General features: G+C 49.6%; 11 protein-coding genes across 11 annotated transcripts; 8 read left to right on the forward strand and 3 right to left on the reverse strand.

Annotated features, from left to right (window-relative positions):
• Positions 1-606: 606 nt before the first annotated feature.
• N7503_010427 (proline dehydrogenase family protein) lies at positions 607-2,092 on the forward strand (the record flags this gene model as incomplete). Its single annotated transcript, XM_057069973.1, has 2 exons — positions 607-1,187; positions 1,243-2,092. 2 exons carry the CDS (start codon positions 607-609, stop codon positions 2,090-2,092), a joined length of 1,431 nt encoding a protein of 476 aa, XP_056916584.1.
• A 434-nt stretch (positions 2,093-2,526) lies between these two features.
• On the forward strand, positions 2,527-3,579 carry N7503_010428 (putative proline utilization protein PrnX; the record flags this gene model as incomplete). The annotated part of the gene is made up of 1 exon (XM_057069974.1): positions 2,527-3,579. One exon carries the CDS (start codon positions 2,527-2,529, stop codon positions 3,577-3,579), a length of 1,053 nt encoding a protein of 350 aa, XP_056916585.1.
• Positions 3,580-4,130: 551 nt separating this feature from the next.
• Positions 4,131-6,951, forward strand: N7503_010429 (Zn(II)2Cys6 transcription factor; the record flags this gene model as incomplete). Its single annotated transcript, XM_057069975.1, has 6 exons — positions 4,131-4,213; positions 4,287-4,418; positions 4,487-4,752; positions 4,814-4,899; positions 4,959-5,593; positions 5,646-6,951. The coding sequence occupies 6 exons, from the start codon at positions 4,131-4,133 to the stop codon at positions 6,949-6,951; spliced, it is 2,508 nt and encodes an 835-aa protein (XP_056916586.1).
• Positions 6,952-7,264: 313 nt separating this feature from the next.
• N7503_010430 (BUD22 family protein) lies at positions 7,265-8,668 on the reverse strand (the record flags this gene model as incomplete). Its single annotated transcript, XM_057069976.1, has 2 exons — positions 7,265-8,365; positions 8,429-8,668. 2 exons carry the CDS (start codon positions 8,666-8,668, stop codon positions 7,265-7,267), a joined length of 1,341 nt encoding a protein of 446 aa, XP_056916587.1.
• Positions 8,669-9,079: 411 nt separating this feature from the next.
• Positions 9,080-10,201, reverse strand: N7503_010431 (complex I 30 kDa subunit family protein). The gene is made up of 3 exons (XM_057069977.1): positions 9,990-10,201; positions 9,272-9,921; positions 9,080-9,215 (listed from the first exon to the last, which is right to left on the reverse strand). The coding sequence occupies exons 1-3, from the start codon at positions 10,159-10,161 to the stop codon at positions 9,162-9,164; spliced, it is 876 nt and encodes a 291-aa protein (XP_056916588.1). The 5' UTR covers positions 10,162-10,201; the 3' UTR covers positions 9,080-9,161.
• A 348-nt stretch (positions 10,202-10,549) lies between these two features.
• N7503_010432 (CCR4-NOT core ubiquitin-protein ligase subunit MOT2) lies at positions 10,550-13,199 on the forward strand (the record flags this gene model as incomplete). The annotated part of the gene is made up of 3 exons (XM_057069978.1): positions 10,550-10,729; positions 10,815-10,930; positions 11,000-13,199. The coding sequence occupies 3 exons, from the start codon at positions 10,550-10,552 to the stop codon at positions 13,197-13,199; spliced, it is 2,496 nt and encodes an 831-aa protein (XP_056916589.1).
• Positions 13,200-13,931: 732 nt separating this feature from the next.
• On the forward strand, positions 13,932-16,186 carry N7503_010433 (uncharacterized protein; the record flags this gene model as incomplete). Its single annotated transcript, XM_057069979.1, has 2 exons — positions 13,932-13,973; positions 14,006-16,186. 2 exons carry the CDS (start codon positions 13,932-13,934, stop codon positions 16,184-16,186), a joined length of 2,223 nt encoding a protein of 740 aa, XP_056916590.1.
• A 1,153-nt stretch (positions 16,187-17,339) lies between these two features.
• N7503_010434 (spherulation-specific family 4 protein) lies at positions 17,340-18,809 on the forward strand (the record flags this gene model as incomplete). The annotated part of the gene is made up of 2 exons (XM_057069980.1): positions 17,340-18,156; positions 18,214-18,809. The coding sequence occupies 2 exons, from the start codon at positions 17,340-17,342 to the stop codon at positions 18,807-18,809; spliced, it is 1,413 nt and encodes a 470-aa protein (XP_056916591.1).
• Positions 18,810-19,222: 413 nt separating this feature from the next.
• On the forward strand, positions 19,223-20,868 carry N7503_010435 (cytochrome P450; the record flags this gene model as incomplete). Its single annotated transcript, XM_057069981.1, has 2 exons — positions 19,223-19,530; positions 19,593-20,868. The coding sequence occupies 2 exons, from the start codon at positions 19,223-19,225 to the stop codon at positions 20,866-20,868; spliced, it is 1,584 nt and encodes a 527-aa protein (XP_056916592.1).
• Positions 20,869-20,944: 76 nt separating this feature from the next.
• N7503_010436 (fungal specific transcription factor domain-containing protein) lies at positions 20,945-22,458 on the reverse strand (the record flags this gene model as incomplete). The annotated part of the gene is made up of 4 exons (XM_057069982.1): positions 20,945-21,516; positions 21,576-21,802; positions 21,852-22,274; positions 22,328-22,458. The coding sequence occupies 4 exons, from the start codon at positions 22,456-22,458 to the stop codon at positions 20,945-20,947; spliced, it is 1,353 nt and encodes a 450-aa protein (XP_056916593.1).
• A 2,065-nt stretch (positions 22,459-24,523) lies between these two features.
• On the forward strand, positions 24,524-25,454 carry N7503_010437 (tyrosine-protein phosphatase; the record flags this gene model as incomplete). Its single annotated transcript, XM_057069983.1, has 2 exons — positions 24,524-25,022; positions 25,114-25,454. 2 exons carry the CDS (start codon positions 24,524-24,526, stop codon positions 25,452-25,454), a joined length of 840 nt encoding a protein of 279 aa, XP_056916594.1.
• Positions 25,455-25,830: the final 376 nt, after the last annotated feature.

Below are 25,830 nucleotides of genomic sequence, written 5' to 3' on the forward strand. Positions count from 1 at the left end.
CGGTCAATCTATGCTCAGTGGCCCGTGCAGCCCCACCCCAGCATCAACCGGCCCGTATCGAGTTACTCCAACAATTGAACAGTATTGGTGGCCATCTCTACATGGATCTGAGGGCCACATGATGTGTTCATGCAGGTTAGAGTTCAAGCAATGCTGTATTACAGTGGCAATAATCAACCAAAACTTACCCCAATCAAAAGGCAGGCCGGATCTCAATAATATCGGGATTCCGGTGGGGTTATTTAGACCGGGATGGCCTGCAATGTTCACGATTCCATGAATCATGGAAACTATTCTTTGATCACGAGACTATAATTTCCACACCGAGAAACGAACGGCTGCAAAATGCCGGTTGGTCATGTTACTGGACACCGTACCGGTCGCAGGCGCTTGCCACCGGCTCTTGCCAATGTACATAATTTATTTCTATGTCTATCTAGTAATCTTTATCTCTAGAGCTGTCTGCTTTAAACCTTGGTTCCAATATTCACTTTCCCGAAACAAAGCAGGACCTCACTTCTAAAACCTAGCTCTGCCTCCCTCCTGTCTTCTTTTCCATCACCTATCCATCCGATAATCTTACAGTTCGCGACAATCGCCATATCAATGAAAGCTGCTCGGGCTGTGCGCGTGCCCCGCGGGCAGGCCACCATCAACCGCGCCAACACTCGTCTGGTGAGCGGTACTGGTAACGTCAAGTCGTCTGTTGCCGCAACTGCAAACAATGTCTGGCAGCCACTATCACCGCCAACTCCTCGCAAGGCGTTGAATGCGCCACTTGCCAAACTTCCCTTATCATCTGTCCTGCGCTCGCTGTTGGTGCTATCAGTGTCATCCTCTCCACTTTTGCTCAAGCCTTGCATCTACACTCTATCATTGTTGGCAAACCCTCGCTCTGCGCTGTGGGATGTTTCCAAGAACCCACTGCTGAACTTCTTGGTGAAGCACACTATTTACAAGCAATTCAACGCTGGAGAAAGCAAAGTCGAGGTTCAGAAATCTATTGAAAATATCAAGGGTCTCGGATGTCGAGGAGTGTTGCTTGGTTATGCTCGGGAAGTCTTGGTTGGAGAAAACGAAGACGCTGCGTATGACGAGAAGGCTGCTCTTGCTGAGATTCAAATGTGGTTTGATGGTACCATGCGCACAGTCGATATGGCTCAGCCGGGAGACTTTGTTGCTCTGAAGTAGGTTTCCGCTTGTCGATCTTCTTGTCGGCTTTATTTTAACATGATTTATTAGATTCACCGGTATGGGTACCGATGCCCTTCGCCTCCTCCAGAAGGAAGCCGCGCCATCTGAATTCATGGACGCTTCTATCCTGAAAGTGTGCGATTTGGCGATCTCCCGTGGTGTTCGTTTGCTCGTTGATGCCGAGGAGCAGGCTGTCCAGCCCGGTATTGAGGCGTGGATCATGAAGTACCAGAAGTACTGTAACTCGCAGACCCCTGGCCGCGCCATCTTCTATGGTACCTACCAAGGCTACCTCCGTTCAACACCTTCCACTCTGGCCCGTCACCTTGAGACCGCTCGCAGCGAGGGATACACTCTGGGTGTCAAGCTGGTCCGCGGTGCTTACATGAAGACTGAGCCTCGCCACCTGATCTGGGCTAAGAAGGAAGAGACTGATCAGTGCTACGATGAGATCGTTGAGGCTCTTCTGACCCGCAAGTACAACTCCATGCTGCAGTCTCCCTCCCAGGACCCATCTGTTCAGCTGCCACCTGTCAACGTGATCATTGCCACCCACAACCGTGAATCTGTTCGCAAGGCCCACGCCATTCGTGTGCAGCAGGCTGCCCATGGAGAAGACTACGGTGTTGATCTAAGCTACGCACAGCTTCAGGGTATGGCTGATGAGGTGAGCCTTGAGCTTCTTCAGGGCTTTGAGAGTGCCGAGGCCAGTGTCGGTGCCACGCCCATGGCGGCCCCCAACGTTTTCAAGCTTTTGACTTGGGGATCTGTCAAGGAGTGCATGGGTTTCCTTTTGCGCCGTGCCATCGAGAACACTGAGGCTGTCGGACGTACCAAAGACTCCCAGGTGGCAATGTTCGGTGAATTGAAGCGCCGGATGATTGGAGGCAGCAAATAGAGATACCCTTCGCTTCCTTTTTGCATGGTTCCATTCTCATTCTTTCTTGATTAGCGGGCCATCTGCTTAGCTTTTCCTTTTCCTTTCCTTTTTTATGCCCTTTGGCCCCAGGATTTTGTTCACTGCCTCTGCGCAGGCTGGGATGCATTTATGATGGGCGTTAGCGTTTAATGAGTCATGCTTCTTGTTCATAAAGGTGGTTGCTAAAATAGACAAGTCTTATCTTGATAATTTGGATTTGCAAATAAAAGTATCCGGAATGTCTTTCCAGTTGTGGAAAAGTAAATTAGGCCGTACGTATTCATCAGGGATCCTATCCACTTTTCGACCCCTCACCGTATCTTGTTGGCTTTCTTCCTTACTCCAACAACTACTCAAAATAATCATTAACGTCTACATCAAATACTTTCATCACAATTCATCAATTTCAAACAATGCATATCCTCTCAGAACCGGACGTTTCGCGCATTTTCCGCAGCTTGACACAGAAACAATGCCACGCCTTTATCGGTGTCCTAGGCTCCGCACTTATGGGGTACAGTGCTGAATCTAAGCCAACAGTTCCTGAATCCGAGAAACTGATCCACCAGCCATTGCGGACTGTCTTTACAACAAAAGCGAACAATTCATGTATTTTCATGCCGGTCTCGGATACCACCACGTCCGCCGTGAAAGTTGTCACGGTCGGCAACAGTGGTATCCAAGGGACAATCAACATATTCTCACCTGAAGGACGACTACAGGGTCTTCTTGCTGCCGCAGAGGTAACAGCATTCCGCACAGCCCTTGCATCCATGACACTCTTCGTGAGATGTAGTAAGCTCCACAAAGAGAACATTCTTGTGATGGGGTCTGGTCGTCAAGCTGAGTGGCATGCCCGACTTGCACTACTGCTTTACCCGGACTTGATCCGACGGGTGACTTTCATTAACCGGGGTCGTCAACGACTCGATGAGATGGAGCGCGATGTTCTGAGCGAATTGCGGGAGCGTTATCCTAATGTTTCTATTGGCACTTTTGCTAAGGAGGGTGCAGCGGACTATGATGGGAGGCTTTTGAGTGAGCTGCAGGCTGCTGATGCCATCTTCAGCTGTACACCGTCTTCAGAGCCGAACTTCAAGTTTGAGGCGCTGCAGTCTGCTCCTAAACAACGCTTCATTTCTCTCATTGGATCGTATAAGCCTCATATGCATGAAATTGATACTGAGACTTTGCTCTCTGGTGGGGGCAAGGTCTATGTTGATTCCAAATCAGCTTGTTTAGAGGAGTCGGGTGAACTGATTACGGCCCAGATGACGGAAAGCCAATTGGTGGAGATGGGGGATATGCTAGAGAAACAGGGCTTATCAGGCGATATTGAGATTCCAAATGGCTGCAATGTTATCTTTAAGTGTGTAGGAATGGGGCTGATGGATCTCGTGGTTGGGAGGAAGCTGCTTGAGATTGGAAGCGAGCAGGGTTTCGGAACAAGTGTCGATGGATTTTAAGTTTGTCTTGTCTACATGAGTTATCTGGGGTTGTTGGTTTGCGACAAGTTTAAAATAGGCCACTTTCGTGCTAGTCATGCATGCATTATCCGAACTTGGTTCGTCGTACATGTGGATCACACGCGATGCTAAGAAAGTTAGTCTGATTTTACATGAATTGTGGTGATCATTGTGATCGTTAGAGGAATCCCATAGAACTATAAGTTTATATGTGGTAGTCTTGATAGTGTAGATTGCTCGAAACCTCCAATAATTGATGTTAAGTAGACCGGCATTCAGCCGGGATCAGTGACCCTGGGCAAAGTCTGCCAGGATGCGGGGCCGCAAACCGTGGGAATCGTTATCAGACCGATAAGTGCCACCCATTCCCTTTCCCGACTTTCCTCTTTCTCTCTTCCCCATAACTTTATTTCTCGAATTGAGTCACTTCTCCATAACCACTCAGGTGGCTCTAGATCTCCGGCTTTGATCCGTGATCCATCTCCGTTTTCTCCGCCAGGTTCTCCGCAGACGATGCCCGGCCGACGTCGACCTAGTTGACACCGCCTGTCATGAACGACTCGACCTCGACTCCCGCGCCGCAGCAGAAGCGCCAACGGGTGGCTGAAGAGAATCGCAAACGAGCTGTCAGAGCGTATGCAGATCCAGAATGGCAATTCAGAATGGACCGAGAACCTAAAACCGCTGACTTATCCGGGCTTTTACAGGTGTGACGGCTGTCGCAGAGTGAAAGAGAAATGCGAAGGAGGCGTACCGTGTCGTCGATGCCTTCGCTACCGCCGACAATGCAATTTTACTCACATTGATCCGGTTGAAAAGAGCCGATCAACATCTGTTTCGTAAGTTCTGGCGGTGTGTCAATACGCTCCTGAAAGGGCCATGTACTAACATCAGACTCCGAGAATAGGCTACTTGACCGTGCCGCCTCAGGTAGCCACCATGAGCTCGTCGAGGCAGAACGTGTCCGCTACATGGAGCGGATTCTTTCATACTATGCGCCGGGTCTCACATTCGATATCCAATCGCTCCGTAAAGCTGCCGAGGACCTCAAGAGCAAACACCGGGAGTCGGAGTCGGATGTGCTTTCAACAAAGGTGGATGCCAATGAGCTGGAAGATTTGGCCATTGATGAAGAAGATTTCACAATCAAGGCACTTCCCAATAATACTGCTCGTAAGTTTCCTTTTTTAAAAAAAAAAAATTATGGCTTAGCACTTGCTTACCCCGGTGGCAGAATACTCTGGCGAATTTTCATATCTAAATTTCTCTATGAAGATTCGGAAGAAGATCGACGAATGGATGAAGACGGCGGCACCAGATGTAAGCTCAAATTTGATCGATCGCAATATAAACAGCAAGCCACTAACAATGTGGTACAGGCTTCATCTGAAGTTGAACCATTTGAAGATCGATGGCGGGCCACCCAGCTTCAATCAGGGTCATCTTTAGTATCATCTTCTATCACCTGTCTTCCTCCCCGCTATGTCGCTGAGTTCTTGGTGCAAATATTCTTCAAATATGCACAGACCAATAACTTCTATGTTGAGGAGGATTGGCTTTGCCAAAAGCTGAATATTTGCTATACCAATCCCTCCAGCTTGTCATCCGACGACGCCGGTGCTGTCTGCGCAATTTTGATGGTACTTGCTGTTGGCACGCAATTTGCCCATATGGAGTCGCCCACTCCAGTCAATTGCTTGCCTATAGATTCCGCAGCCAATCAAGACCACCACTTCTCAGAAGATGAGGTTGGCCTCACATTCTATCAGTTTGCGTCAAAATTGCTACCAGATATAATCGCTACGGCATCCGTGCGGAGTGTGCAAGCTTGCCTCTTAATTGGAACCTATCTGCTGCCACTGGATACTTCTGGGTTGTGTTACACATATTTTGGTCTAGCTCTAAAGTTGGCCATTCAAAATGGAATGCATCGAAGGTATCATGGAGAAGGGCTCTCATCCCGGATGATTGAAACCCGCAATCGAGTTTTCTGGACAGCTTACACCATTGAAAAGTCAGTCACAATCCCTTCTACCCTCCAGGCTCATATCCTAACGAGCATACAGACGCATTAGCATTCTACATGGCAGACCTGCATCCTTGGCAGATGCAGATGTTGATGCCCCATTCCCTGTCGATTTTCCCGGGTTGATGCCAGCAACACAACAGTCAAACCACACCAACATGGTGACATTGATTACTTTGACTTTGAAGCTTGGCCAAGTCTCAAATGAAATTACCTCTCTACGAACATGCCCAAAGGGTCAACAACAAGATTGCTTAGAGCGATTGCTCAACATTCGCAAACATCTCATCGAGTGGTGGTCCACATTACCTGAGGAAACCAGCTGTCGAGACCTTAATCCAGCGGGTCCACTATTCCGGTCAAATGTACACCTGAAGCTCGATTACTGTTTGACTCGGATCTTCATTGGACGTCCATTCCTGTTCAGTAATATCAAGGCTCTGCAAACACCTAACTTTCAAGCATTCAAGGGCCCTTCTGGAATTTCCAAGATTCGAACTACCCTTGTCACTGATTGTGTAGAAGCAGCCTTGGAGATCATCGATTTGTGCCGTCTCCTTCGCGATGAGACTGGTCTTGCTCGCGCGTCGTTCACTGAGTTCAGCTCATGCCGTGCAGCACTATTGGTCATCTTGGCTCAAGGGCTTACAAAACGCACCGAACGCCTTGGAGCAGCTTTGGAGCAAGGTGTATCCTTGATCAAGATTATGTCAATGGGAGTTGGCTCTGCCCGCTCAGCCGTCAGCGTTATCGAAGCACTCGAACGTGCAATCCGCCGCCTTGAGATGTGGAGCGAGTCCCAGCAAGCGCAAAGCAATGGCGGCAGCCTCGAATCTGCCTATGATCGTTTCAAAAATTGGGAGATGCTGTGGAAGACAGGGCCTGTCTCGCCTACTACGGCATCATCCTGGGAGCAAAAGAATCCTCATGTCGGTGATGGTATTGGTCTCCCGCAAGGCATGCCCTCTCACACACCAGCTCCCCTGGGCATTGATGCCGTCATCTCAGGCATGCCCATCACACCCTCCACTACTGCTTTACCAAACAGCAACAATGGGTCCGATCCGGTGATTGGCGGACAGGGCCATGAAATTTTGAATGCTGATATCCCTGATTCCGGTGTTTCTCCGGAGAACTTCTCCCTATCTCATCAACCGCTTTCACAGCTGGCCCATTTTGGTTTCGATCATTTTGTCTCGAATTTCCCACAGGAGCTTGGGGAGTTTACTGCGCTTCCCTGTTTTGAACCGGATGCTCAGGGCAATTCTTCTACTATGGTTGGCACGGAAATGAAAACTCCTACGGGTAGTGCGGATTCGCATTGGTTGCATTTTATGAATGAGTGATAGGCTATCTCAGTTCTTCTTTGGCCTTGCTGTTTCACCGGCGAATTTCTTTTACGTCAGGCTGATCTTTTCTTCAATATACCATGCGCTGCAAAGCAGTAATTTACGCCAAGGTTCTTCGCGTTTGGGCGGGTTTCAATCTATTTATCAGGCTATAGTCAATGCCCTCTGGGAGATATATAGTTACTATCTTACAAAGGTCACATCTTTCCATTTTTGTGTCATCCAATTTTCGTAAATTTTTCCATGAACTTGCTGTCGAAACAGCATTGAATGTTTTGATATCTTGATATAATGAGCCACGAAAACAATGCTAGTCGAATGTAACCTTCTTTCCTGAGAAGACAGCGGCAGCCTGTTCCTTTTGCTTCTTCTTTGCTTCCCAAGAAGGATGAAGAGGTCCCGTATCCTCAGGCGCCTTATTCTTGTGGGTAGAGAAATCGCCAGCGGCGCGACGTTCTGATCGGTTTTGCGGCCGCGCAGTTTCACTTCCGTATCCACCACGACCACCCCGGGCACCTCTAGCACCGCCCGCAGCACCAGTTGCTCCCCTCTTAGTATCCCACCCGCTATCTCTATTGCGTTTTTGATTTTGCTGCTCTGCCAGCACGTGATTCGCCTTTTCACCGAACTTCTTTTCCCATAATGCACGACGCGCTTGTTGACCCATGCGGTTTTTGCGCTTCGGGGGAGCAGCGGCCGCGGCAGCTTCGTCATCTGTTGCTTCTTCTTCTGAGCCAGACCAGTAGCCGCCATTCATGAGAGATGGAAGGAATGTCGTGGTCTGTACTGGGGCCTTGCTAGCCTTGGTCTTTTTAGGTGGTGGTGAAGAGACTGATTCTTCTGCAGAGAAGTCGGGAGATGGCGAACGAGAGAATACAGAGTCGGAGATGTCGTCTGCAACCCGGTCGTCGTTTGCGTCATCCTCATCCTCATCTGACTCCTCCCCTTCGGAGCCAGAGCCTGGGGCTAACCGTGTATCAAATTCAGAGAAATCTTCCACCCCGGATTCATCACCCGAAATATCCATTGCTTCAGCACGGGAAGCCCGCTTTCCGTCGTCTTCAGACTCAGACCCTGACACAGACTCCTGTTTTTGCTTGCGCGCGGGCTTCTCAGCCTTCTCTTTCGTGGTCGCATCCTTGGCCTTAGTCTTGTCCTGCTTTCCAGCAGGCAAGTCCTCAACGCCCAGCAATTTCCGAATCTCAGTCAAAATAGTCTTCACGACATTCGTGACCGGGTTGGATTTGAACAGTCGCGCAATGATATTGGATTCTGCGGCGCTCTGAGGTCCTTGCATGGAAACATTCTTTGCCCCTATGAATTCCTGGAAGATCGGGTTCTCTGCAATGCGCTTTTGCTTGGAAAGCTGCTTATACAGGTATCGCTCGGCAGTATTCTGGTAATTGAGTTTCTGTTGTGATAAATAGTCAGAATTTCAAGTTCGCAAATTCCAAGTCCATCGGTAGATTCGTACCTTTAGTGCCTCCACTTCCTCTGCCAATCGCGCGAGGGTCACTGAGTCGTATGGTTTCCTAGCAGCTTTCTCTCGGCGGCTAAGCTTTTGTCTCTCGAATCCTCGGGCGGTCTTCATCGCTTTGATTATAATTTCCACGCTTTGTTCAAATTTGTTCGTCATTCGCGCGGCTTTCATCGAAAGCTTACGAGTGTCCGACGATGCGGGACCGTTGAACTCGGAAAGCTTGCGCTTTGGCATGTTGGGCGACAGTGATACGATAGTTTCGGTTCAAAATTATGGAAGTCGAAAGAGTGTCGTTCAGACAGCGTTTTGAAATGTCGGAGGTGGTCCGGACTTTTTTTTTTCTGGCGCGGATCATTTGCCAAGTCTTTCCGCCTCGTCTGTCACGACCAACCATTTCCATGGGTCTTTGGCTAAACGTATTCGCATTGCGAAGAGGAACGGAGGAAGGATAAAAATGAAGGAGTAATCTTGAACTATGATCAAAAATGTCCACGGTCTTGAGAACCTGGTAACCCGTGCTTGCCCTGCTGACTTCAAATACAAAGTCGATGAGCACTGCCTATCTATCTAAAATAGTGGAGCTACGGAGCTATATATAATCCATGTACCCGTGAACAAGGTGCGAGGACCAAAGTACGCAATTGATTGACGAGGCAAAAAAATCCATCGATTATTGATATGTACATACAGACATGGCAAAGAAAACTAATAAGCATACAGACCCTTTCTATTTCTTTTCTTCCTCCTTTGGCGGCTCAGGCTTGGGGGTAGGGAGCTTGAACTATAGGCAGATAATTAGCAATTGCTCTAGATTTGCAGAGAATATGTTTCGCTTACGGATTCAGGTGTGCGGTTCTGACCAGCACCAACAGGCTCCCAGGCAGTAGATCCGCTCTCGAAGTTACGGAAAGCCTGGGTGAGCTCAAGAGGCTCAATGACAATACGTTTCTTTTCCTCGTCGTAGCGCAGCTCAGTGTAGCCAGTCAAGGGGAAGTCCTTGCGGAGAGGGTGGCCATCGAAACCGTAGTCAGTCATGATACGGCGCAGATCGGGGTGACCGCTGAAGAAAACACCAAACATGTCGTAAACCTCACGCTCGTACCACAGGGCGCCCTCGAAAAGACCAGTCACACTGGGGACTGGGGTAGCCTCATCGGCGTAGGTCTTGACACGAATGCGAGAGTTGAAGCGAACACTAAGCATGTTGTAAACGACCTCGAAACGCTGATCGCGGGTGGGGAAATCGACACCGGTGATATCGGAAATCTGGGTGAACTCGGCGGAGGTGTGGTTCTTGAGGAAGCTCATGACGGGGATGACACCGGCGGGAGCGGTGTAGACAGTCAACTCATCCTTCCAGACGGTGAACTGTTGAACGTATTTGGGAAGGCAGGACATGATGTACTGTCCGTAGGTGTGCAGGCTGTCGGCCTTGTCCTGCCACTTATCGGCCGGGTTGACAACCGGGGCACGGAGAGGACCCTGAGCTGCAATGATAAAACAAGTATGTTAGTTGAATTGAATCTGTCCCAATTGACCAGAGACAATCACGTACGAGGCCGTTGCGCCTGGCGCATGTTTTCGGGCTCCGGCGCCCCCGGTTGTGTCGAGGCCTTAGCAGCATATTGCAGCGAAGAGGAGGAAAAAGCGCGAGGAGCCATAGACCTCGAGGCCGAAGCCATCGATCGGCCAGTTCCCAGGCGCATCAAAGAGCGTGCGGATGCCATTGTGGTGAGGGAGCAATGGCTGCGGGCAGGAGGGGGGACGAAAGGCACGTAAGGCGGATTGTGAGGATCGAGGTTGGTCGAACCTGCCAGTCATGTGATCATGACATAAGCCGTGCTGGCGCTAGGCCCGATATGGTAATGCCAGCAAAATGAAGCCGCGCTTCAATTTCCTTCCCTTCCTTCACCCCGTCCATCTCCCCACGATCCACCCTCTACCTCCCTTCCCCTCCTATTTTTCTTTTTATTAATTCTCCGTTCATTTTCATTTGTTCTGGATCTGGAGTAGCGTCTTCTCGTCTCTTTTGTCTTTGTGTACCTGATTTGATTGGGTGCCGGCGTTGAGATTCCCGTGTCGCCTTTCCCCGTTCGCACAGTTTTCACCGCGGCCATGTCTAGTCGCCAACAGATTGACTCCGTCATCGACGATGATGATGAGTTTTGGTATGTCATGATCCCATCTTTTATAGAGTCCGCGACGGGTGACCCTAACCCACTTCGCAGCCCCCTTTGCATCGAAGAGTTCGACCTTTCCGACAAGAACTTCAAGCCATGTCCCTGTGGATATCAGGTACGCCGCCCCTCAGAGCCATCCTCAGCCGACGACCTTCATCGCCGTTCCTTCCTACGTACTTACCCTGACCTTTCATTTGCAGATCTGCCAATTCTGCTACAACAATATCAAAACGCACAGCGAAGAGGGTCGATGCCCGAACTGCCGCCGTCCTTATGATGATAGCACGATTCAATACAAGATTCCTGATGCGGAGGAGTGAGTTTCCCCACACTGTCAGTTTACTTACATATTCCAGGTGCACTGACACATCCTTTCGCAACTTAGGTTCAAAGCCGACCTGGCCTTGAAGTCCCGCAAGGCAGCGGCAGCCAAAAAGAAGGAAGCTGAGAGGCGTGAGATAGAGGCTTCCAGCAGGAAGAACTTGGCAGGTGTTCGTGTTGTGCAGAAGAACCTGGTTTACGTCATAGGCCTTAACCCGACAATCCGTGACGAGAACCAGTTGTTGCAAACGCTTCGAGGCAAGGAATATTTTGGACAATATGGCGAAATTGAGAAGATCGTGGTCAGCAAAGCTAAGCCCGGGGGTAATCCGCACCAGGGGATTGGCGTTTATGTCACATTTTCTCGCAAGTTCGATGCTGCGAGCTGCATCACGGCCGTGGATGGTTCTTCTAACGGCGATCGTGTTCTGAGGGCTCAGTATGGGACAACCAAGTACTGCTCCTCTTTCCTTCGGAATGAACCGTGTAACAACCGCAATTGCACGTTCTTGCATGAGACTGGCGAGGATAGCGAGAGTTACAGCCGCTCCGATCTTTCATCCATGAATACCTTGTCCAGCCAGCGCCAGCACCAGCCGAATATCCCTCAACCTCGCCCTATTCAGCCAATCACCCACACAATGCGCCGGCAACCGAGCAAGGACGACTCCCTCAGCGGGCGCTCAGTTGTCCCCGATGGGCCCGCGCTTCCCTCATCTGCCAGCTGGGCGAATAAGGATCCCGCCATGAGAGCCCGACGAGCCAGTTTAACCGGTAGCCAGGCGTCTCAGAGCCCCCGCCCTGCTAGCGTCTCCGTCGCGATCGCCGCCGAGGAACCCAAGCGAGTCGAGAAACCTTCGCCTATTGTCCAGCCAGCGCAGCGAGCATCATCCCAGTCTGATACACGGTCACCAATTGCCCAACCCGAGCCTCCCAAGAAGCCTCTTATCGAAACACCAAGCCCATTCGATACCTTGATCCAGGATATGATGTCTCCGGAGTTCCGATTCGTATTTTCGGCCTCTGACCTCCCAGTGGATGAACTGAAACATATCCAGAATTACCCCTCTTTTATCGATCCTTATGGCGGTGTGAAGCGCCGTGCTATGCGTGAAAAGGCAGATAAGGAGCGTGCTAGTCGCGAGAGTGAGCTTGCACAAACCGCCCAAACCGCAGCAGCAGAAGAGGAAAGTAGGGAGGCAAGTAGGGAGGCTGGCAGCCTACAGCTTGGTGGAGAGCCAGAAGATGCTAACCCTCCTCGTGGTCGTCAAACCCGTGAGTCCCATGGTGCTATTCAACCTCCATCCCAGCAAGGCACAGCCGATAACTCTACTGTTGGATCTCCCGTTTCAGCCACAAGCCATCAGTTCCATGGACTCAACCTGGCTGGACGTAGCTTGACTCCCCTCCAGCAGCAGCAGTTGATGCTCCTCAAGTCAGCAGGCAACCAGCAGGCTGGTTTGTCGGATCCTCTGAGCTCTGCCGCTCTGGACCAAGCTGCACAGGTCCGCCAAGGTGTTTTGCAGAACCAAATGGCAGCCCAATATGCACTTCAAGCCCAAGGCAGGCAATCCTCTCGCTTTGCCTTTACCAGTGATGTCAACACAAAGAATATCAGCAATGCCCGAATGTTGAGCCAGATGCAGCAGCCTGGCACCCCGAATCCACTCTCAGCACCGAGCCCTCAGCATGGTGGCTTTTACGCGAGCGGTGTTCAGGGTCCCCCTCCCGGTTTGAAGACAGCCGGAACTCCTCCCATTAGCGGTGGTGGAATGTTTGCCCAGGGCCACGGTTTTACTGCAAACACCAACGTCGGACTGGGATCCAATGTTGGAAAGCACGATGCGACGCCAGAATCGATGCGTGAATTATTACGGGGGCGAAGTGGTACGAATATTGGTGGTGTGCAAGCCCAGGAGGCCGCAAAGCGTGAGTTCATGTTCCCTTTCCTTCAACAGCACCAAACCCCACCTCCCCTGACTCCCGTCAATGGCCTTCTCAGCTCTTTCTATGGGTCCCGGACGGGTACACCACCTGACTCTGGTGGCTCACAGAAGCAGAAGAAGAAGGGAAAGAAGCACAGACACGCTAACACTTCCTCCGGCGGAGGTGGTGTAGTAGATCTTGCAGACCCGAGCATTTTACAGGCGAGAATGCACCAAGTCGGTGCCAATGCTACTGCTGGACAAGCGTTGTATGGGAGTCAGGGCCAAGGTGGGTACAACCCCTCGATGATGTACGGCGGTGGGCTGAGCCGCTGGTGATCCCCAATGTCCATTTTCTTTTTAAATTCCTACCCTCCACCTTCCATGACTTTCAAGTGCATTTTTGTATCCTCCCTTTCCATGATTTTCCTTTGCCTTGCGTTTAACGGGCCTGTATCCCCCTGATGACATGATTTGAATTTCCCTATACTTTTTCCCAGTCATGTGCCGGGACTGCATCATGCTTCTTTTTTATTCTTCGCAGCCAAACAGGTGGTGCTGGATCAATACGACTGGCGGGCGTGTCAGTGACGTATTGTGATTGCCTTGATTTCTCTTCCAATCTTTTCTTTATGCAAGCATGTTCTTTATCCCGGCTTTCCGTCTTATCCTGGTTCATGGTGTTTTGTTTCTCTTGCATTTTGTGGACATATCTCATGTCTGGAGGGCTTTTTTTTTTTTTCTGTTGGCGGCTGGTGTTTCCCTTCATGTTTTTCTTGCATCCGGATCTTCGCATGCAGCCATCTACGGGTTTCGTGAACACCGTAGATGTCTTGCGCATGGATTAGTGTACGTTAAGACCTCCCTGCCCTGATATCAACAGCTGGAACAGGGTCTTATTCGAAACCAGTTGTCTCACTGCTGCCGTCTACATTAGACCCTTTTGCCCTACACTGTATCTGACCCAAGTGTGTCAGTGCCCGTCGTGTAAATATCTGTTGGCACCCTTGGACCTTGCATAATTGCCCGGACAGTCGTGTCGCATAGTTGTTGCCCTTCGCTTGACCCTTCATGACCTGCCCTGCTCATTCATACTACCTGCACCTCTCACACGTTGCTTTGCTACGGGGCTGGATGCTAACTAGCAACCAATAGTGGATGATGAATTCCCTCCTCTCAGCAGCCAGTTGAAGGATAGCCAACCTATCGACACGTTTGGTTTCCTAAAATCCCAACTGCCCAGTGATTCTGCTGGCCGTGCAGGCACACCTACCCTTCCGCCAGGTCTTCCTTTGCCCCACTCTCACCCGGCATCTGCTATTTTCCAAGAACAAAGGGACTCATCTAAACCGTCGTCCCCGGCCCCTATCGTGCCTCCTGGACTGGGGGCCACTCCATCTCACTCTCGTCCAATAAGCCCTGAGCTTGGCATGCGCACAGGGAACTCATCGGTACGCACCAAAGATGCATCTCAGATCTCTCTGGGGTCACCCATCGCGAAACCGATTCGTAAGCCTCGAATCAATACCAAAATAGACGTTCCAGCCTCTAGCGATGATAAGGAGACTGGTGGATTGGATAGTCCGCATGTGGGCGCAAAGGCAAGCCCAGCCAGCGTGAGCGTGCCATTGTCATCGCAAGAGACCTCTTCTGTGCATTCTGAGCGTGCCCTATCTGGGACGTTTACATCTGCGTTTACAGCTCGACCTGGCTCAGTCTCTGCTGTCTCTGCTATCGGTTCACGCCCTAACACACCTTTGACAACAACCTCTCGGGTTTCTGATTCTTCTGCCCCTCGCCAAACACGCATCCTCCGTGTCGTTGATACCCCGAAATCTGAAGCATCTCGTCAAATTGGACCAGCATCAGTTGCCGGCACAGGCAAGTTGGGGTCTCCGAGACACAGTGTCTCTTCTATCAGTAGACCAGATACTCCTGGTGATTTCGGCTCCGAGGCAGATCTTTATCCCTCCGGCTCTGTATCTCGTTCAAACTCCCCTCCTGCCTCCAATCGCATTGGCTCTGCTCCGATCCGCGCGGTCACCAAGAGTCAGGCCAAGAAAGAACGGAGACAGAAAGCGAAGGAAGCGGAGGCCAAAAAAGTCGAAACTACTTCTGTGACTGAAGAGCCTGTTCAAGCCCCAATCATGGGCAGAAAGCGCAAGACCAAGAAGGCACCCGCCACTGCCCTTGAACCTGGTGATGTTGCACCGATCCTTGCTGAGACCGCAAGCCCTGTCAAAAGTCGTGCTGAATCGCCCAAAAAGGCGGAACCCAAAAAGGTGGAACCCAAAGCTGAACCTCTCAAGAAAGTAAAGGCCAAGGAGCCAGTGGTGGAAGAGATTAAGGCACCCTCTGAGGCGCCTTCTGTAGTAGAGGAGCCCCTTGAGCCCAAGACCCCTCCTGAGGCTTGGCGCTCTCACAACACCATCGGGCAGCTGCTCAAAGATGTTGAGGAGACTAACTGTTTGATCAAAGACTTGTTTATGGAACGCACCAAGCCTCTGCATGTCCTGCTTGCCGAGATGCACCGAGACGGGGAACTTGATCTTAACAAGAGCTCTCTGTTCAATCCTGCCAACCTCAGCCAACGCATTGACATGAAGTGCACTGCTGATGACTACGAGGACTTGAAGCAACCTACTGAACTTGGGGAAGAACATCGAAAGACCCTCCTTCGTGGCGAGCCCGTCCGAGTGGGTACTCAGGCCCTCAAGAACCGGTGTCTTATCACCCCTCGGGGTTGCGTGCTTCGACACCTCGAACCTGAAGAGGAAGAGCGATATCTTCAACTGGAGAAGAGTCGCAATGGAGTCATTGATCCGTTCGTGGTCGGCGACGACTCGAGCAACATTAATGGTGGCCTTGAGGCACTCTTCGTGAACCCAGAAAAGTACAACCTTTTCTGGGTAGACGACGCTATGGCCCAGATGGGATCCTCATCTCCCGTCCTAGAGCCCACCGATGCCATAATTCCGCCCAATGTTCTTTCTGCGATGGAGGCAGATAGTACCCGCAGTCACGACTGGGCCGTCGCCCACTCTGCCGAGCTTCTCCAGACTACCACGGCCGCCGTACGCTCCTTCGCGGCCGCTACCGCCAAACAGCTGCTCGGCTCCGCTACCATCCCTGGCAGCAATCCCACTCTCGACGACGTCGCGGCGATGACGGATGAGGAGCTGAAGAGTCTTTCCGGCAAGTCGCAAAAAGACCTGGAAACTACACGCAAGGAAATGGACTTGCTGGACAAGAAGTTCACTGGTCTTCTTCGCCGCAATAAGAAGCTCCAACAGCAGGCTTTGTCTCTCGCCGAGTCTGCGAACTAAAGCTTCTACCTGAACAGGCTAGGATAAGACATTATGTCTTACGGCCCCCGGCGTGGCGGCAGGATTGATCCATATTTCCAATGTATGATTAACAATGAATGTATTATCCCCCAAGGCGATTCTCTTCTCTCTGTGTGTGGTAAATCCGTTGATTTCCGTAATTTCCGGGTCTAGCCCCGAGGTCAATGTGTACAAGGGCTGGTGGGTCTTGGAAGATAAACCTTAGCCCTATGGGATACCTTGTACGGATTAGGTGTACACCCACCTAAGTGATCCGGGCCATCAGGATCAGGAATTGATACAGCGCAGGCAATTTCCATGGCAAAAAAGTAAATTATGGACTGTGGAATGTGAAATGTGAAACGGATTAGATTAAAGCGGGGGCTACTTTTACGTGGCGTCCTTTTTGTTTGTGATCCGCCCAAATCTCAACATGGTGGCGCTTAGGGCCTAAAATGCGGTCAGTCGATTTCCCTGACATGTCGAATGTTAAATAAATGTCCGAGAACCGTCTGAGATGAATGCTCTACTGCAGAGCCAAGGAATATCGGAAACGTCTCAGCACGCGCCGGTGCATTGACGCTGAGAGGGGCATCAGTGAGATTTATTAGGCGAATCTCCCTAGTCTCCCCTTAGCGTCGGGTCCACATCGTCCGCAATGGTTCGTTTGATCGATCGAATGATTAGCTCGATAATAACGGATATTCGGCCTTGTCAGTGCTCGGCCATTTCCGCCCTGATTTACCTCTAATCTGGAATGGATCCTGAAACGAGTGGCTGATCACTTCATTCGATCCCATGTGTTCCGGGAGATTAATTGGTGATTCCTTTTCCGCCATTCGCTCCTTGTGGCTTCTAACGCCGTTTCTCTTTGTGTGATGTGGATTTTGTGGATTTTGACTGTGGATTCTGCGGTGGACTGTTGAGGGTCTGGAATGGATTTGGATCTTCCCAGGGCTGGCTTTAAGTATAAACATGCTATCCGCTCCCGACCCTCGGATTGGCATCGATCTTTCCAACTCGCTCTCGTCGCTCCTTTTTTCAGATCATACAGCCCTGGTGGTTAGTTGATCATTACACTCCTTTTTTTACATTCTTTCCCTCCTTTTTGACAAAGATGCTTTTTTCTTCCGTCGTGGGCAGTGCCCTGACTATGGCGTCTGTTGCCATCTCCGCTGCTTGTGCGGCCTCGGTGCCGGTGTCGCCGGTGTCATCGGTAGATGACTCTTCTGACACTTTGCCGATTGTGCACTCTCATGGAAATACTCACGGACATGGCCACTCTCATAAGCCCTCTCCGGTGGCCTCTCCGGAGGTTTTCCTTGAGACGGCTCCCATTGCTTACGCCACGGTGTATGAGACTGATATCGCTACGGTATATGAGACTGACTACATTACGGTGTATCCGTCTACCGTCTCGCCAATGGCTGAATCGACTTCTGAATCATCTTCTACTTCCTCCACGTATGAGACTCACTACACTTCGGTGGTTCAGTCTACCGTCTCACCAGCGGCTGAATCGACCGTCTCACCAGCGGCTGAATCGACCGTCTCACCAGTGGCCGAATCCACCTTCTCATCTGTGGCTGAATCGACCGTCTCTACGGTGGCTTCCTCTACCTCTGAATCATCTTCTGTTTTCACCATGGCGCCTTCTTCTACTTTCTCCACGGTGTATCTCTCTACGACCTCAACCTCCACCTCATCTTCCACCTCATCTTCCACCTCCGAAGAGGCTACCTCTTCCTCCACGGCATCTTCTACAATTGCCTCTTCCTCTACCGCATCTTCTGCGGCATCTTCTGCGACCGCTTCATCTACGGCATCCCCATCCACATCTATCCTGCTGCCGCTTTATATCTGGCCCACCGATAACACTACCTGGGGCCCCGTCTACGAAGCTGCCGCTGGAAACCCCGATATCGAGTTCAAGGTCATCGTCAACCCCGACAGCGGCCCAGGAGATACCAGTAAGACACCACTGGAACTCACTACCGTACTATATTTGCTAATTTGAACCCCTCCAGCCTACCCAGAATCGGCATACATTACGGCCATTGCGCAATTGAACAGCTACGACAACGTCGTGGTCCTCGGATATATCCCCACTGAATATGGCACCCGCTCTGCTTCGGATGTCGAGAGCGACATCTCCACCTACAGCGGCTGGTCAGCATACACAGAGAAGAACATCGCCGTTACCGGCATTTTCTTCGATGAAGCACCAAGAACCGACGATACTTCCTTGATTTCGTACATGACCGAAGTCGCGGACAATGCCAGATCCCAAGATCTGGACTTCATTGTCTTCAACCCTGGTACCAAGCTGGAGGAGGGCGCAGTGAATGGATACTTTGATGCTGCTGATTTGATTGTCGAATTTGAGAACTCCTATGATGCTTGGATCGACGCTGTACCTGCTGACGAGTTTTCCTCTACGGAAGACTATTCCAAGGATGCCGTTCTCTTGTACAGTGCGCCTACTACTGCAAACTATGAGACTGTTATCAAGGAAGCGAAGGATATGGGTCTTGGCGCTGCGTACCTGACCAACACTGATGACTATAAGTCCGCTGATACCGTTCTTAAGGTCACGGCTGCTCTTGTTCAAGCATCCACTTAGGTTGAGATTGGACCTGAAGAAGCTCTTCGATGAGTGGATTAGCCGTGACCTCGTGTGTTCATTTTATGCTTTATGATTGATCTGACATTGCAAAGCATTTACAAATTGAAGGGATATATATTTCGGTCAATAAAAATTTATACTTCAGGGTAAACGATATTACTATTTACACATTTACATTGGTTGAATTCTAAAGCCCGATAAAAGCACTCTACCCCAGGTTCCCCCCACTCTTGTCCTCGTATCTTGAACCTACACCGTCATGCACCCCATCTCCGACGGTGTTGCCCATCAACTCCGCCGGAGAACAATTGAGGACATCTCAGCCACGAAGAGCACAGGATTATATAAATGACCTAGGTTCAGCTGAATGTCAGCTCCAGATATTTCTGCCATAGTTCATATTACATATAATGGGGATTTTAACGTTTTTCATTTCTCCATGGATAGCCTGCACAATCCCAGTATGGTTCATCCTATACTACACGATCCCATACTTCACGACCTACAAGACCCTCTCGCGTATCCCAGGGCCATTCCCTGCCAAATTTAGCAATCTTTGGGTTGCACTCAGTGCTCGTCGGGGACAAAAATTCGCAGCTGTTGACAGCGCTCACCGAAAATACGGCAAGGTTGTACGAATTGGATTCAACCATGTTTCCATTGCAGACGAGCGGGCCCTCAATGTGGTATATGGGCATGGAAATGGGTTCCTTAAGGAGTAAGAAATCAAGCCTCTGCTTCCTCCATTTGACCATGCCTATACTGACAAGATTCATCAAGTCATTACTATGAAGCTTTCATCGCACGTACTCCCGGGATGTTCAACGTCCGCGACCGGGCAGAACATACACGCAAACGTAAAATTATCTCGCATGCATTCTCACCCAAATCAGTCGCTGCCTTTGAGCCTCATATGGCCGCCAATCTACGGCGATGGGTTACCCAGTTAGACCGCATTTCAAGTACGGGACCGAAATCAAACTCTCTTGACGGTACCCCAGGTACCTTTGCCAGATTTAATGCCATGCCCTGGTTCAGTTACCTTGCCTTTGATATTATTGGAGACCTGGCGTTTGGATCTCCATTTGGAATGGTGAATAAAGGCAAGGACGAGACAGAGGTACAACTTGTACCCGGGGGCCCTATGTCCACCGCCCCGGCGGTTGACGTCCTGAACCGACGTGGAGAGGTCTCTTCTACTCTGGGCCTTCTCCCAGCTTTGCGCCCTTGGGCAAAGTATCTACCGGACCCCTTCTTCACCAAGGGTATTGCGGCCGTTGAGAACCTGACTGGGATTGCGGTTGCGGCTGTCGCTTCCCGGTTGGATGCAGCGGAGAAGGGGCTTATTGATACGCGAGGCGATATCCTCTCTCGATTGTTGCAGGCCAAGGATGCCAATGGTGACCCGATGGGACGGGCGGAGCTTACATCTGAAGCACTTACACAACTGATCGCTGGTTCCGATACCATTTCTAATACATCTTGTGCGGTGTTCTATTGGATCCTTCATGGCGAGCGTTATGCTCCTGGGACGATTGTTTCCCGGCTGCGAGAGGAGCTTGATCAGGCTATTGGTGATCAATCGGAGATTGCTTCCTACAGCCAGGTCAGAGATCTGCCGTTCTTGCGTCGTTGTATCGATGAGGGAATGCGATTGCATTCTACTTCTGCTCTCGGCCTTCCTCGTCTTGTTACTGATAATGGGTCCGGCGTGGAGTTTGATGGGCATTTCTTTCCACCTGGTACTGTGCTTTCTGTTCCTTCTTATACCATTCATCATATGGCGGAGATTTGGGGGGATGATGTGGAGGAGTTTAAGCCTGATCGTTGGTTGAATCTTACGCCGAGACAGAAGATTGGATTCAATCCTTTCTCTTATGGTCCTCGTGCGTGTGTTGGGCAAAATGTTGCGATTATGGAGTTGCAGTTGATTATTGGGACATTGTTCCACCGGTATGATTTCACCTTGTACCAGTCAACGATGGAGTCCCACGAAGGATTTTCGAAGAAGCCCAAGAATTGTTTCTCTGGTATTCGATTAAGAAGTAAGGCTTAGGCAGAGTGTTCAAAAGATAGCATTGTCCCAAACAGAAGACATGGTATTGACAAATTATACGATTGGATTATTTATCTCAAACCGCGTTCCCAAAGAACATATCTTCAAGAGATGGAAACTCCTGCTCAATGTTCACATTCCAGTCACTATCCACCCACGACTTAGTATTATCTACTGTGGGTGGAGGGAGAGTCTCGGTACCATCAGCTCCTTCTGTCAACGAGTCTAACTCAGTCCCACTGATATGCTGCTTAATAACATTCAATGACCACCGACTCACAGGCTCGGCCTTCCCGCCACGCTGGATATGAGATATAGCCCGCTCCATGAGCCTGATAACCTCGCCAATGTTGACCACATGGCTAACGAACTCCGCTAATGTGACCATCGCAAATGAACACAGCAGGTTCTCGTATGCCGGATGGATGCAAGTGGTAAGATCTGACATGGACAGAAAGAGAACCAAAATCTGGTTCGAGTGATGGATCGCAAATCTGATAAATGGAATAGCATTATCGGCTTCAGGTCTACTTCTTGTGTTGCTTGAGGGCCCAGGCTGAGATTCATGTATGTGCTGTAGGGTGCGGCGAGCAAGTATCAGATAAGCGCAGGAATAGGCAAATCGTAAAGGCTCGGAGGAGTCCAGGTCTAGTTCGCAGGGATTAAGATCAGTATGAGTGTTTTTAAAAAAGCTCTGAAAGACATACTGTAAATGTGTTCTTGCGACTTGCAGAGTTGATCAATCTCAAGCCAGGCTGGAACTTCCTTCTGGATCGCATTTGAGCTAACCAGCTCCCATAGTGTTCGGTAAAGGTACACTCCAGCTAGTACCAGCTCGTCTCGGGAATTGTAAGACGGGAACTCGAGAACCTTTGCGCATTGATCGAAGTATTGTCCCGCAATGACAGGTGGTCGACCAGAGCCAACTGAGAATCTGGGCGAAGTTAATTTCCAAAAGCGTGTAGCGCATATTGATGACATACTGTAGCTGACACAAGCAGATCAAGTTCCAGGTGCGTAAGATCTCACGCGCTCGTGCCTGTTCCTGAATGCTACTAGTCTGCAGTAGCTGTTCAAAAGAAGTCGTGATCATAACCTGCATTGCTGCTGTACCGCTCAAAAGCCACGAATTGCCATGATCATGATCTCTTGTTGGTCTCAAGTCCCACATGGAACAAATCAACATAGCTTGAATGGTTTCTGGGGAGACAGCAGATACAAATTGGGACCGGCCTAACAGTCCATGAACATGGCGGTATAATGCGTGATGTGTTGAAGAACCGTGCAATGATGGAGTTATGTGAAGACCAGCAAGAATACAAGTGCCGAATAGAAGGGGCGACTTGGCACGTACATCGGTCAAGTCCGTGCTCAGGAATAGCCAGCGACTCGATAGGTTTGAGAATCTGGATAGCGGATGAGCTTTGTTTGCATGATACTTCTAGTAGAGATAACCTACCCTTTTAGGAGCATAAAGGCTGTCTTCTCTGAGACGATTCCATTTATGATGACATCCTCCAAGAGATCTTGGATCTGCAGTGGCTGTCGATGTAATGTGATGTTCTCTCGGATTTCTTGGATAAGGCTCATGGGAGCATCGCGTGCAGTTCTGTCCGCACTAGACTGCGCTGTCTGGATCATAGATCAGCGACACTGGCTTTCACGATTAGTGTAAGTAAGTTGTCTGACTGGCTCACCTCTGGTTTACTAATGTTCAGGCTGACAGGCTGTGCAGATAGCGAAGCTTTAATATCCGCCAAAGAATTTTCAACGGCGCAAAGTCTTGTTTTTGTTTAGTAAGAAATAGCTGGTGAATTTGAAGGACCTGAACACTGTACATACCTATCGTGGTAATCATGCTGACGTCCGATTTCAACTTCACCCCCAGTTGCATTGCGCGATACGATATTCCGAACAACTCCATCAAACGAGCACTTTATCCTACTTTTACATCAGCACCTAAATATTGCTACATCCTACAAGGCTGATTACCCAAGTATTTCACAGCGGTGACATCCAGCTAAAGTACTAGAATTGACCTCACACCTCGTTTTTAGTCGTCGACAAGCCTCGCATGAGCGCGCTTTACTGGACTTTACCGGCTGAGATGATCGCGCTGGTCGTCTTCGCTTTGTAATACGCGGGTCAGTTGAAGTCATCTTGTCTTTATTGATGAGATGTGGTTTATGTTTCAGAGTTTGCGGGGATGATAAGCAATTTGAACTGTTTCCCCACTCTTGAGAGCAGTGATGATCATTTTGACAGGAATACAGCATTCCTGAGGAGCCGCTAGCATTTTTTAAAATCCGATGTAGTAAGCAGTATGCATCTGCCGATTGATATCTAGATCGGGAAGATCACAGAAGATGATTGGCGTGACAATTGTCTACCCCCACTTTTGAAAGGGGTGGATTATGCAGTTGTGATAGCGCAGATGTACTACGTTACCCAAATACGAAGCCAAGATACATTGCATACACATGTGAGAAACGAATCTTTGGTATGATAGCTCACATCCATGCAAGTGCCTCTTAGGCAAGTACTGATCCAATTCGATGATTGAAATGTCTTAACATGTCAAACGACCAACAATCTAGAAGCAAGTTTAGAATACTTTCCCATAATACTAATCGGTAGTTTTGAAGAAGCCGAAGTGGCTGACACAAGTATTCCACGGAAGAAAGGAGTAGAGTAAGCGTTTCAATACATACAAGCCCGAACGCCATTGGCTTTTAGTACGTATAGTTTTCGCTCGTCATTGCTGCGTCGTCTCCCCTGCTTACTTTGAGTGATTCTTTGACGGGAGTGGGGATAGGATAATAGTCTGCTGCGTCATAAATCCTAGCATGTCTGCGATGCTTCTATATTTCTGTCGCTGGTCGTTATAATTGGAAGTAAATCCTGACGGCCAATGGCTTGATTCCTAAGCAACAACCTTCCAAAGGTTACCCGAGTATATTGTTGACCTGAGCAGAGAGCTATATGTATTCAGAGAAAAATGCACCAGATTGTCGAAAGAGTAGGTATTGGTAGCAAAGACAATTGTCCATTGAATCCCACATAGTATAGCCAACTGAACACCACATTGATGGAATTAAGCCAGGCGCAGTATTCGGGGTCATATTTCCCCAATGATCTTTTCTTACCTGACATTGCAATGTTAGTGTACATTCTGTCCTGAAAGAAGCGCTTGTATAATTCTAGATCTGCACAATTTTTCTTATTGTATGACCCCAAGTGGCGTCAGGTGCCGAATGCCTGGACTTTTAACTAAAGAAGTAATTGCCACCCGTTCCTTCAGGAATTTCACTGTGGACCTCGGGTGCACCTGAACGTCATTAAATAAACTTGAGCGTCCACCAAATCGGTCTTCGCACATGTCTGATCCGGACCCACCCAGGAACCGATGACATAGCGTCCCGTTCCTGGCTACATCATTGGCCTTCTGCTCTATTTTCCACTTCCTGAGCCTTTCCCTGTTGGGATAAACTGTATGGAGACTATGACATAGCCTCCCAGTGCTTGATTACTATGCTGGGAACCCCATATGTCTCCCAAAGACACGTCTTCAAATCTTCGACATTGTTTAAAACTACAATCCATCCTCTTCTTCCTTCTCTTTCCGCAATAACCAATACCACAATACCACTCCGAGATGATCGACGCCGAAAATGTCATCGATGTATTAAGTACCGATATCCGAACTCCCATCCCAGCATCAATTGTCTCGAAGATTATCTCTTTGCCTCCTTTTGTGACCCTGCCCGGCGTGTCCAACTTCCGGGACTTAAGCCATGATAACGTACTGCGCCCCGGATATGCCTACCGCTCTGGAAATCTATCAGATCTCGAAGAGAAGGGGAAGTCAATCCTGGCTGGGGATCTAGGTATCACCACCATATTCGATCTTCGGAATCAAGGAGAGCGGGAGCGGGCTCCCAGCCCAGAGATTACTGGAATTGAGACAATATGGATGCCCTACGGCACCAGACCAGCTTCATTGAACCTTCGGGATTTCACACAGGACGACCACAGTGCGACAGGATTTGTGAAGATGTACATGGGAATTTTGAATGCAGCAACGCCCATATTTACCGAAGTCTTCAGTCATATTAGAGATGAACCTAACGACCCTTTCATTTTCCATTGTTCGGGTGAGTGCTCACCGCCAAGTGGCGAATCTATGATGAGCGGGGGGGATATCGAAACGAATTGATCAATGCTAACAATTTTGCGTCCTATTAGCTGGAAAAGACCGGACTGGAGTGCTCTCTGCCCTCATCCTACTACTTATCGGTCGGCCTCACGAAGAAATTATCATCGATTACCTCTATACACGCGTGGGACTGGAGAGTGTACGGGAAAACTTAACCAATGCACTTGCTCTTCATGCCGGCACCGATCATTTAAGCCCCGAGGCTAACGGCATGCTTGAGCTTAGTGGCGTTCGGGCGTCGGCTATGGAGGCGTTCCTCAAGACATTCGAGACCACCTACGACGGCGGCGTCGAAATATATCTGAACACCCAGCTTGGCTTCTCTTTCGAGGACATAGTGCTGATGCGCAAGAACCTGACGAATTATTAAAATTAGATAAACAAACAAGCTAGAATTAGATATTGTACAGTACTCCAGCCTTTCAGTACATGGGAATGGCTGGGAAAGATGGCCTGTGCGTTCAAATCTAGGGATTCATTCCACCTTACATATCTCGAATGACCATGATTTGAACTCCAAATGCTGTACTTGAAATTGAAAACTCGTCGAAATGTTTGGGGGTTTCCATCCTTATTCGGCAATTGATCAATTTCTCCCCAACGTACTCTTGCATTAAGTAGTACTTCACCTTTACCCCTCTCGAGCTCCACAACGCAGATCATCGCTTTTAACCGCCATTTCAACCCAGAGCCGGAGATTCCCTTGTATAATTTCCCCGGGATCAACCCCGTTCACTACGCAAGAT

The sequence above is a fragment of the Penicillium pulvis genome (genome assembly GCF_028828015.1).
Source record: "Penicillium pulvis strain IBT 33274 chromosome Unknown scaffold_8_segment0_segment0, whole genome shotgun sequence".
Taxonomy (NCBI): Eukaryota; Fungi; Ascomycota; class Eurotiomycetes; order Eurotiales; family Aspergillaceae; genus Penicillium; species Penicillium pulvis.